A 12,841-nucleotide genomic window follows, 5' to 3' on the forward strand; every position below is an offset into this window, starting at 1 on the left:
TCATCTGACCCCGGTGCTCTTTCCTGCTAAGGCAGGGGGTCGGACTAGATGATCTACCTAGGTCCCTTCCGACTCTAGCTACTATGAAACATTATCCTGATCCTTGTTAACTCAAATTAAAACTACTGTTGCTACTTTGTTTATTATACTTCAGTTATTTCTATATTCTAAAATGTAGTTCAACTATGAATTTAAAAGGTCATTTTTATTACCTTAGTACTGGAAAATATACACACACATTCACACACAGCTCTCCATGGGCATAAAGTTTGCCGTCACTATTGCAATGTTTCCTAAAGTATAGGGGACACTACCTGTACACCTCTGGTTTGTTCCCTCCAAAGCCTCAGCCTTCAATGTTCATGAAAAGGAAGACTCTAGCTTATTATTTATGATATAGCAATATAAAGCAGATAGTGTATCAAATCATACAAAAATGGCCTGTTTCATCAAGCTGTCACTATCAATTTGGCCTGCAACTTCAGCAGTAAATTTCTTTTCGCCACAGTGAAGTGACACTCTGTGGAAAACAACATTTTTCTGTCTCTTTTAAGATGAGGAGCAAGCCCCATCTGTAGCATCTGCCACAGTTCCATCATTTTACACTTACATTAGAATTACATAAAATCATTCAAAGATGTGTCCAATTTGAAAACACTGGATTAATATTTCATTTCTTAAAGGGGAAAGATTTGTATACAGGAGCCAAATGAATGTGCTAGCACCCTACACTGTGCTTCTAGCGTGCCTAACAGGAACACTATAAAATCTCCCCTAAAAACAGAGAGACAAGTAACAGGACATGAATCTTGTTGGTACAGTGCAAAATGTTGGTTTAGCTCTTCTCAGCTAGAAGGAAGGGAGCAGCCTCACCTTGGCCGAGTGTTCCATGGTCACGACCACTTTGGTTTGTGAACTCGATACTAAGTCCATGGCGCCACCCATTCCTTTCACCATCTTACCCTAGAAGAGAATTTTAAAAGGAAAAATTAAAAACCTTGCAATATTTAGTACAAGACAAACCAATTGAAAATAAGCTGGATATTTTGCTGCACAGAAATGGAGTTGTTTCAGGAGGACTGCATGATCACCAGCTTTTCTATGAAACCCCGCCCCCTTCTTATATGGGAAGAACTTGACTAGCTAGAACTACGATTGACAGAGTTACACTGTAGGGAATATGCAGTCAATTGTACTTCACTGTCCCATTCTGTGATCTATATGGTATAAGTAGAAAGTTATGAATAACATATCTGTCATAGTGACTTTTGGAGTAGTTCTGATGAAGACAATGGAAATAAATCCTTTACTTGAATCACAGCTTAATCCCATGAGTAACTTTAATTTTGTGAGAAGTCTTCATGTCCTTATTTGATGTGTTGAACATTGAACTCAAATGAGACTACACTTGTTTAATGTTCAAGTCCCTTACTTAAATGGAGCCTTAGGGCGTGTCCATACAAGTGCACACACGTGTTTTGCGGCACCGCAAAACACACCCCATGTATGCAATTCGGTTAGTCAAATTTAGATACCAGAAAATCCCAGTATGAAGAAAAAAAAAAAAAGCACGCTGAAAAAAGCAGCACAACAGACATGGTAGCAGTGTGCACCATCTGAAACTGGAACCTGGCCAGCCCCAGAGGGGATTTGTTTTCCCATACAAATGTGAATGCAGTAGTACAGTTGCATTTCAAATAGGTTCAAAAGAATAATGGTATGTAAAAACATCACACACCTAATGAAGACATTATGTGTTATGTAATACAAATATCATCATATTACTGAAGTGTCATATCACTGTTTCTAGGATCACCATTCACATAATTAGCTATATACTTTGCTTGGACTGAAACAGAACCAGAGTCTTAATACATCATTAGGAGTGTAAAGTTGGATCCTAAATTTCCTGTCACTGTTTCTCACTCATATTGGATGGGGTCATGACAGTCTATATCATATCAAGGGCCAGGCGCTCCCCAAAACATGATGTTCCAGAAAAATCACTGAACAGAATGCAAGTTGTCTTAAAATGAAACATTTACTCTTTCTGGAAACTGGTCTGCAACAACAGTTAAAAGTTGCAAAAAATTCTGTTAAAAACTACTCAAGAGTTTTTGGCATTGGGTACTGAAACAGGAACTGGTTGGGGTTTGGGAGGGAACTATATTGGATCACTTAGAGAAGTTAGTGTTTATTTGTATTTCATTTTCAGTCAACAGGGTAAATTGAAGGAGGGACAACTGTTCTCTTTTTGCAACTTGATTCAACCCTCTTAACTGAAATGTTATAATTAAATAAGCTAAAATATTATAATCAAATAACCTGTATTAATAGGATCAACTGCTGTTATTAACTCCTTTAAAAAACTGAAGTATTTTAGTTGACAACTGATTAAATAGTTCTGGAGGTTTATTATATTTCCTGACATGTACATAAGGGGTAAGGACTCACACTTTTTTCCTTTTATACATAAGGTTTTAAGGTATATTAATGCTGCTAGCCTAAGATTTCAAAGGAAAATGTTTATTTTAGTAGCAAAGCTTCAAATTGTCCCTGACCTCAAAATACTAGAAAGAAGAGCCTCTTAATTCCACCTCTGATTGATAAAGGAGAAAGGTTTTTCAAAAGCAGCTTTGTACCTTCCAGGAAGATCCAGCATTGAGAATATATGTATACAGGCATGGATCCAGGGGAGTGAGATGGTGCAGTCGCATCCTGCTTTTGCCCCCACTTCCTAGCTGATCTGCATGCAGGAGGAGACCTAGAAATGCTCCTGCTCTCTCCAGCCATGGGCTGAGGTTGTGCAGAGTGCTAGGCTCAGCATGGGACAGCAGCAGCAGACTGCAGGTTCTTCCTTCTAGCACCTGCTCCCAGGCCTACTTCTCCCACACAGGTGTTCCCCACTGGCTGGGAGCAGGTGCTGGAAGGAGGCACCTGTGCACCACCACCACTGATGCAGGCATGGGTGAAGCCCCAGGGCTACTCCTGCCCTGATTTTACTCTGCAGTGCATGAAGCAGCTATGAGGGGAGAGAGCTCAGCTATGGACAAGAGCAGCAACACGCAGGGTCCATCTACTCCCAACCAGTAGAAGGCATCAGTGCAGGGGTGGTCAGGGAGCAGGGGTTGGAAGAAGGAAACTGTGCAATGCTACTACCAATGTTCCTGGCCAAACCTGGCTCCTCATGCAGCTATTTCCACAGCTGCTGGCTGGAGTAGGGCAGGCATGGCTGTAGGCCCACCAGGTCAGATAGGAACAGCAGCAGCTATATCACTGGAGGGTGGATGTGGGGGTCCTCCTGCCTGGCTCCCCACTGTCCTCTGCCACCTGGGGTTCAAGCTACATCTCACCCTAATCCCTCATAGTCTGAAGTATGCCCCTCACCCTTTAGTAAATCCAGGATCCACAGGTTTGTATATACTTCACATATGAATATATTCTTAGAAAAGACAAGCAAGGAGAGAAGGAAGAAGTACACTCTTGCTTCCCTGATCCTTTGAGTCAGCAAAGCAACTGCAAAGAGTCCATGGAGCTGTGATGACTTCTCTCAGCTTGTCAAGCCGAGACTTGTAGACATATAGTTAACTAGAGAGGCTTCCTAATAAAGCCCTAGATGATATGGAGCAGAATATTCATATGATGTACTGTCTGTACTTACCCTGAGGGTAAGGAACACTTTATAAGGACCAAAGGAAACTTTGAAATTGAAAACGTAGCTTCACAAAAGGAAACTGAGTTTAGCTTAATTTGTAGTTATAATCCATGCTCACTGAGAGCTGTATGTTACCCGTATAAACATATGTAAAATAGGTTATCACCTTGGTTACCCGCACACTCTGGATATGGCAAGTTGGTCAGAACGCTGCCTGCCTTTCCTTTGTTTTATCAGATAACAATGAGCCACGTGCTTCCCCCCATGTTCTAGGTTGTGTGTTCCTTCAGACATTCTTAAAAACTATTATTAATGCTTTTATTTTGAAGCCTTATCAGGTAAACCACAGTTCTTCCACAGTGCCTACCTGGTGATGCATATAGCCATTAAAAACCCCAGAAAGACCAGCTTAACTCATCCATAGAATCCAATTCAAGCTGACTTGCTAAATAACTATATGGTAAGATCTTGAACAAATTGCCTGAGATGGAGAAAGGAAAAATTGTGTCTTTGTAGGTATTGCAGAATTTTGGAATTGGAAATGAATTTCCAAGAGCCAAATGCTTCCTTCACATTCAAGGAACGAAGCTGAGAAGGGAACTCAGAACCAAATCAGGAGAGGAACAGTGCACAACTGTTCCACTTTCCTATCTTTAAACTTTCACCCTGAAGTGGCCTCTGAGTCAGAGTGATAGAGAAGTAGGGCTGGAAGGGACTGTCACTTGTAGGTGTTGTAGGGCTTCAGTCCCGTCTTGACAGATGCCTTGCTCCCAAGTGATGTCAGGTGAGATCTGGTGCCACCTAGATGGTGTGGCTGCTGCTCCTACTGGCCTGCCACATCTTCGATGTTCCTTACTAGGGAGGCAGTTCCCTTCAGATGGCCCCCAAAGCAAAGACCCTGGTCTTTCTTTGTGGGGCTCCAAACCTCACCTTAACCCCACCCTTACCACATCCATGGCCTGGGCAAATGCTGCACCCTGCAGCTCTTCCTCTGGATGATCTCTTCTCATCCAGACTGCCCACTTCTGAATGGGTCAGGCCATCTTGGCCAGCACAATCTTCCCCACAGCCAGTTCCTCAACTTTGGGCCAGCCTGGGCATCTAAACTTGCCCCGGCTTGGGCCTAACTGGAACTCAAAATGAATCCAACAGAAAATATCCGGCCTCCACCAACAGACCCCTGAGATCCCGTCTGCCAGTGCCCACTTGGTCACTCGGAATGGGGGGGGAGAAGGAGAGAGAGGAAGGGGAATTCACCTGTCCCTTCCCTCCTTGTAGTTGTGGGGGTGGGCAGCTGCCCTATGGGGCACCCTGTGCCCCACTCTGATCTATCTACCACTCATTTGGACTCTCGCAGTGAGTATCAGAGCGCATGGGGCAGGGCTTATACTGCCCCTCTCACAGGGACATGCAGAGGACTTCAGTGATCCTTGCAGACCATACTGGAGTAAGGGAATTGATATAAGAATCAGCGGCTATTCACAGCCAATTTATTAACTAAAGGGATGTAATCTTTCAGGAAAATGATGATGAATTCAGTCAGACAGGAAACAGTATTAATTCCACTGTGACATTGTTGTTATTAATGAGCAGAGCAGAAATGAAAAGCAAAAAGGGGTAGAGAAGCCCAGGGCCCACAGGCACCTCAATAATGGGCCTAGTAGTGTAAACTAGGGATGTGCGAAATGGGCCATACTGGATTCAGATTCAGCCCAAATCAGGGACAGCAATTTAATTAATTGATTCGGATCACTGTCCCAATTCGATCTGGCCGAATCCAAATCTGAAGATTCAATGCTAATTTGGAGAATCAACAATTCGGACATAGACATGGCTTTAAATGTTTTTTCTAAGTTGAGATATCAGGCATGGCTCATGAATGCTGCAGTGGTGTGGCAGGTGGAGCATCCCACAGGAGCATGCCCCCCTTCCTCCCCCCCGTGTGCTCAGCAGCAAACACAGAAGTGGACTGGAAGTACTTTTGGTCCACTTCCAAGTTCACCACCAAGCATACCAGGTGGGGGCGGCGGGCCCGCCTTGGTGACTGGCTTCTTGGGGACCCCAGGTTCCCCCCCAGACCCAGGAGGCAGCAGTTGCCAAGGGGGGGGGGGGGGGGGGTGTACTCCTCCACGGACCTGGAAGTAGACCGGAAGTGCTTCTGGTATACTTCCAGGTCTGCTGCTGAGCGGACTGGGGACCCCCCCACCCAAGCTCCCATCTGCCCCAGAATCTCAACATTCATAAATTGCCTGGTACCTTGAAGTATGTAGAAAAAACATTTAAAGCTGTGTCTATGTCTGAATCATCAAATCTTTCCGAATCAAATTGGAACCCTCCAAATCAATTTGGAGAGATTAAAGCATCTCTTGATTTGATTTGGATTCAGAGATTTGGCGGCCGAATTGGGCCAAATCTCCGCCATATTGAATCAGCAACCAAAGCTTTACACAGCCCTAGTGTAAATGGAAAGTGGAGTTTTCTGCTCTGCTCCTCTCCTGAGCCCCAGGGATGTGCATGGGCCCCCCAAGTGACATTAGTATTGACGAGAGTCTCTGTTCCATAAGGCTACTCTTTGCACTCATACACGTGAAGAGTTTGAAAACATGCAGAGCACATGTAAGGCAAAGTTCTGACCTGTATCCAATTATGCTACACAAAGAAAATGATTAACAAAGAATATCAGCATAAACATCACCCATGAAAGCCTACAACTATATTTCAAAAAAACCCCAAGGTAATGAGTTTTCTTTAAATATGTTCATAGATATTTATCATAAGTATAAAACTGCACATTGAAGTTCTCTCCATCACTCCCATGGGAAACTAGGTTAACACTAGCTGCTTCTAAAAGAAAACCACTGCTCTTCTGACTTTATGTTTTCCATTTCCTCAACTGAAGGAAGAACAAGCGTGGATGAAGGAGATGAATTGTTCTAGAATATAATCGCTGTCATTTTTTCTACTAACATTATCAAATGACACTATTACAGAATTATTCTAACTAGATTGCCATCTCTGACAGATAGGTTAGATTTTACTCAGAGGTACTGACTGAAGAATGTTGCCAAGGAATACAAGTAAATTATCAGTGGTATGTTTTGTGACAGTGAAGTGGGTAAAAGAAAAACTAATATAATAAAACAGTTAATATTACGTGAATGCAGATTATGTACTCATGATACCTGCACAAACAGCGTGAAGATTTTTAAAAGGGATATCCAAAGCAACCTTGTAGATGTAAAATTAATTCTCTAACATGTGGTCTGCTTTTTTAGAGTGCTGACCACTTCTTTCCATTGAACTTCCACAATAAAACAACTATCAGACAATGTGCTAATTTTTCTAAAGCACCTTTCAGTTGGACAACCTGAGAACTGGAGTAGTACCTAAAAAAAAGCTTTCAATTCCTTTTACCTAACATGTAGTATACTGGACAATTTTATCAATATTTAAAATATTATTTAGTTAAAAGAATAAATACACCAAATAGGTTCTAATATTTTCTAATAAGAAGATTAATTTAAATATGAAATATGCCTATGGAAAACAGACAATTTGTATTAGGTTATATTCCTACAAAAGTAATTCAAAGCGACTGTTGGTACTGAAAACTGCCAAGTGAAACTGAACTGAACGCCCTGGAAAAGTTCATCTCAAGAGCTACATACAATGATGTAGCTCTTGATGGCACCACCAAAGCGTGTACATGCATACTACGGGTGTGCTGAAAGGGCCGTATTTGATTCTGATTCAAATTCGGTCCAAATCGGGGACAGTGATTCAAATTGTTGATTCATATCACTGTCCCCAATTCCATTTGGCCGAATCCGAATCTGAAGATTTGATGCTGATTTGGAGAATCAGTGATTTGCCCACAGACACAGCTTTAAATGTTTTTTCTGTATACCTCGAGGTACCAGGCACTGGGGAGCCCCCCGCACTCCTATGGGATGCTCCATCTGCCCCAGCATCACAGCTTTCATGAGCTGCCTGGTACCTTGAGGTATGTAGAAAAAACATTTAAAGCTGTATCTATATCTGAATCGTTGAATCTTTCTGAATCTCTCCAAATTGATTCAGAGGGTTCCAATTCAATTTGGAGAGATTAAAGGGTCTTTGGATTCAGAGATCTGGCCACTGAAATCGGGCCAAATCTCTGCCTAATTGAATCAGCGACCGAAGCTTCACACAGCCCTAATGCATACACAACTTTATTTTCACCCAGTGATTAGGGAGCCACACATGATTGCTATTGCTATGCCAAAGGAAAGATCAAGGACTTTTTGATGTATGTTCTTGCTTCTGAAATAGGTAGTGAATATCTTTAGTCTGAAAAGGCCTCTCATAAGGAAGTCTGACTCACAGCTCTTGTTTCCCTTGATAAAGTCTAGAGTATACATAACCATCCACAGTATGAGCACTGTGCTCCTCTGCTAGGAGGTGTGGGGAGGAGCAAATAAAATGAAATAGGATAAAAAACCTCAAACAAATTGAAAGGAAAGGTAACGCCAAAACATATGCTCCATTCTTCCTCTGACCCCACAGGACCCACTCTGCAGCAGTAATTATGTGCTTTAAGGACTCTGCAGGGTTTCTAGCCTTGGTGCATGCTGGAAGTGAGACAGGTGGAAGCACTGCATGCTTCACTCAGAAGGCAAATGTCTACAAAGAAATGAATGCTGTCTCCCATAATCAAAATAATGCCTCCCTTTGGAAACTGTGGAACTTGGATCTGAAGAAGGAAATCTGTGAACTCTGCAATCTTACCTTGTCCCAATCTCAAGTTAACAGACCTACTTCTAAATTTTTTTTTGCTCCATAGTCAAAAAGCAGAGGGAATTATCATTACCTCTTCCCGTCAGCACCAAGGCAAACAAATTTGCTAAACATAATTACCCAGAATGTGTTCTATTTACATAGCATGGAACTGCTTATTTTGCAACACTGAGCAGTTATGTCCATTGCCAGTAACAATGATAAAAGAAGAAATATTTTTCTCATGAAACATCTAACAGTTTCTTTATTTAGAAAATAAAATAAAATAAAAAGTATGAGCTATTCACAGAAACTAGAAAATAAAACTTTGCGAGGCTTATCCAATCCGCTGTCAACTCCACCCCCTGCTGGCAAAAGAATGACCCTAACAACGCACATTTTAATACAATGTCTGATTTAAGATTTCCCAAGTGTTGTAACTTTTGCCACTTCATTTGGACAACTATTCTACAATTAAATGGGTGTCACCATTGTGGACCATTTCTATAGATATTTTAACAGCATAATTCCTCCTGCAATTCTACTCACATCACTAGAATTATATCAGGGTAAACTTGGCACACAATCTAAAATGATAAAGATAAGTCAGAAAAAAATTACCATTGAAACATTTTAGTGTCAGACTCTTTCCAACTACAAAGACACACCTCTCCATTTTTATATTACATTTCAGCTCAATTCTTGGCAGTACTTGATTGCTTAAGTTTTCAGACAAAATGCAAAAAAGAACAGAAATCCATAATCCACAAGGAAGCACAGTAAATTTAAGAGGCTGTCTATTATTCTCACATTTTTCAGTCACATCTTTCCTATCTGTTAGGAGATTCACTCTGAGTCAGAATGTGTGACAGCTATACATCCAACTACAGCTCCATAAAATATTTACATCATCAGTAAAATGGGGAAAGATAAGTTATTTAAGGCCTGCTAGAAAAGATTTTTTAATACTGTCAGCTACAATCATTTAGTGAACTCATTTTTCAGGTGAAAACCACCATCATGCCAAGATTTTTTAAAATTTTTTTTTGATATAATGAATTTATATTTATGGCATATGTACTGCCATTTGATGGAATGAAACAGTGACTGGCAGAAACGATGGAGTATTACTCTGGGTCTTAAATGAACTTTTAGGAAAATCTGAGTTTCAAATGCATATACTTTGAATTGGTAAAACAAGAGTTTCTATCATTTCTAAAATTAATTGACTGTATTTTGACATTTTAATAACTGTATTTTGATTTATTCTTCTAACAATATGACTGGACACTGACCAAGATTCAAACTGAAGTCAGGTTCTGCTTCAAAATGCATTTTCTATGCTCTTGCTTCCGTAAAGATATCTGCGGTCTCATATGAGTGCTTAAAGATAAACACATACATTAGTTCTTGTAGATTTGGGGCTGTGCAATCCAAAGAAAGGATTCCTTCTATTCTTTCACACTGTTCACTCCACAGGAACACCTCACAAAAAGTGTGCTTCCAAGGCCATTAAAGTAAATAGGACTTGCTCCATTCACTTCAGTTGGCTTTAGATCAGGCCCCACAAAAAACAGTTAGTTACTTTTTCTAATGCAACTAAAATCAAATAGCTAACTGACCTCTGTTGTTTGGAATCTGGTTTGGCTCCAGAAAACTTCTGTCAAAATCCTCGACTAAGTGAGCTACCCATTTTGCACAGCAATGGGTCTCACAGAAAGGGACGCTCATACATACACAACTACATTTTAAATCGAGTGAAGAAATACCACTTAACATATAGCATTATATCCCTAATATCTTAGCCTATACTGACCTCTACAGATAACAAATTAAAATGAATCATTATTCAACTGAATTGGTCTTAATGGTCCCTGCAAAGTTAAGAGTCTATGGTAGGCCTCAGTATTTCTGCTTTGGTTTCATTAGATGAATGTCATCATTGGTGTCTAAATCTGATTACTCCAGAGACTGTTCCAGTAGACCAGAGACTTTTATACATAAAGAGAAAGGCTTTAATCTGGTACTTCGAAAATTCAAAAACCGTTTTTCAGGAATGACTCATTTTAAGTTCCCAACAGATCCGACAGACTTAGTTTCCAAAACACACACACAGCTATCTGAAAAATCCAGCTTCCTTAAGATGTCTCAAGTCTAAAAACTGGGGTACCAAGATATTTATTTATCTATGCTATTCACATGGTGCCCTTCCCAACAAAGGCTCAGGGCAGGAAGAGTATAGCAAGACTAATGGAGCAACTTAAAGGAGCAACTAGAATAAATAAAATAAAATAAAGCAAAATAAAGCAGAGACCTACTAAACAACATCTCAGACTAGTTTTGACTGCCAAATGCCTGCCAGAACAGAATGGTCTTGTAGCACTTCGAAAAGTCATCCAGGCTTGGGGTCTGGTAGGCCTCACGAGGGAGGGTGTTTCAGAGCTGAGAAGCAACAGCTGAGAATGACTTCGCATGTATGCTCACCAAGTGGACTTGGCGGACTGAAGGTACATGCAGGAGGTTGGCCTTGGCTGATCTTAGTGATCACAATGAAGCATAGGGGAGAAGGCAATCCCTTAGGTATGTAGGGCCCAGGCCATGTAGGCCTTTATAAGTCAAAACTAACATTTTGAATTGTGTCCAAAAAGCTACTGGGAGCCAGTGCTGATGCTTGAGGACTGGAATAAGGCACTCCTGGTGACATGCTCTCATCAGAAAGCAGGCTGCCATGTTCTAAGCCAGCTGCAGCCTCTGAAGAGTTTCCAAGGGCAGCCCCCTGCACAGAGCTCTGCAGCAGTCATGTCTGGAAGTTACAGAGGCATGGATGTGGTGGACAGATCAGAATCTGCAAGAAAAGTCACAGCCCTCTCACCAGATGGAGTTGATGAAAGGTGGTCCTAGACACTGCTACCATTTGAAGATCTAGGTAGAGCAGAGGATGCAGGAGCATCCCAAAGCTGCAAACCTAAGTGAAAATAGTAGGCTGTAGCCCATCAATAATTAAGAGTTATGTGGCCTGTCCACCCACATCACTCCTGTTTTTTCCAGGCTCAGTTTCATTTGGTTCACCTGCATTTAGTCCCCAACTGCAGCCAGGCACTAGTAAAGGACCTGGACTCTGAGGCCAGGATCAGATAAGAGAGAGAGAACTGGGTATTATCAGCATACTGATGTCATTTCACTCCAAAGCGCTGTAAATCTCACCCAGCAGTCTCATATACATGTTGAACAGGAGAGGAAACAAGATGGATCCTGAGGGGATGGCAAGAATTCACCCACCATTTGCTCTCTGGGACTTCCCCACTAGGAAAGAGTGGAACCAGTTTAGACCTGTCCCTCAAATACCTGCCATGTCTCGTAAATGGTTTATCAGCACCTCATGGTCAACTGTATTAAAGGCCACTGTAAGATCAGCAGGGCATAATTTCCCCTGTTGGTCTCAGGGCAAAGATCATTGACTAAGGACCCTCTGCAATAATCCATCCTGTTCCAATAAAGAAAGCAACCGACTGACCTCTCCTGTGGCTGAAAGGGGTACGTAAGAAAGAGACATGAGTTCCTAGAATGGCCGAGTCACCTTCATGCTATGGTGCATCTCCAGACATATTAGTCAGGCCTCCTCCTGCCTACAACTATGCAGAAAACACTACATTTGCATCCTGCCCTGATGTTGTGGGGGCTTGGCACAGAGAAACAATGACTCCCGTTATCACCTCCCTTTCTCTACTCCACATAAAACAACTCATAATTGCTGTCACTTTGTTAAAAACACTGTTGGGTCTTGTGAGGCAAAAGGTGCCTTAAGCACAATTGAAAACTGTCATTGTTACTCACAAAAATGAACAGCTCTTCCTTCTGCTTGTGTGTGTGAACTTGTTTTTATGCAATCCTCACATGATACTTCTCTTCCTGACTGAAGTCTTGCACTAAGTCCCACAGTACAAATTTTAAATTACAGCAGAAGAATATTCAGAGACAGAGTTAGTGTTCTTAGTCATGAGTTTTCATAGTTTAACAGTGTCAATGGGGAAATAGAGCTGTGTATGCCATCCTGGAAAATTTGAACACGTAGAGTTTTATTTACAGAACTCGTACAGTTCTACAAAAAGGCCTTTTAGCCACATCATGCTTAGTGCTTTGTGTGTACGCTTAAAATACTAGTCTGGGAGTGTAAAACAAGGGCAATAGCATAACTAGCAGTGAGCAACTGGGAGACAAGCCCCAGGCACGGACATAAAGGAGGTGCCAGAGTGGACTTAAAGGGGATGCCATCCTACTGTGCTGCAAAATCAGTGGTTGTTCCTTGCCACTGGTGACAGACTGGCATCACTCAGGGATTGGGCTGACCCTGCTAGAGGGACAACTAAGGGGTTCATAGCATTGATCTCCCTGTCAGCCTTACATGGCTCAGGAGATGGCATTGCTGTGGGG

At 41.7% G+C, this 12,841-nt stretch overlaps 1 protein-coding gene across 1 annotated transcript in view; it reads right to left on the bottom strand.

The window, feature by feature from the left end:
- The window catches only part of OXCT1 (3-oxoacid CoA-transferase 1), a 124,889-nt gene that overhangs the window by 22,222 nt on the left and 89,826 nt on the right, over positions 1 to 12,841 (bottom strand). The window contains exon 14 of the mRNA XM_019531690.1: positions 874 to 963. Coding sequence (XP_019387235.1) covers positions 874 to 963 — 90 coding nt within the window. The remainder of the gene's footprint in view (positions 1 to 873; positions 964 to 12,841) is intronic.

This window comes from Crocodylus porosus, unplaced genomic scaffold (assembly GCF_001723895.1).
Source record: "Crocodylus porosus isolate Cpor-Errol unplaced genomic scaffold, CroPor_comp1, whole genome shotgun sequence".
Taxonomy (NCBI): domain Eukaryota; kingdom Metazoa; phylum Chordata; order Crocodylia; family Crocodylidae; genus Crocodylus; species Crocodylus porosus.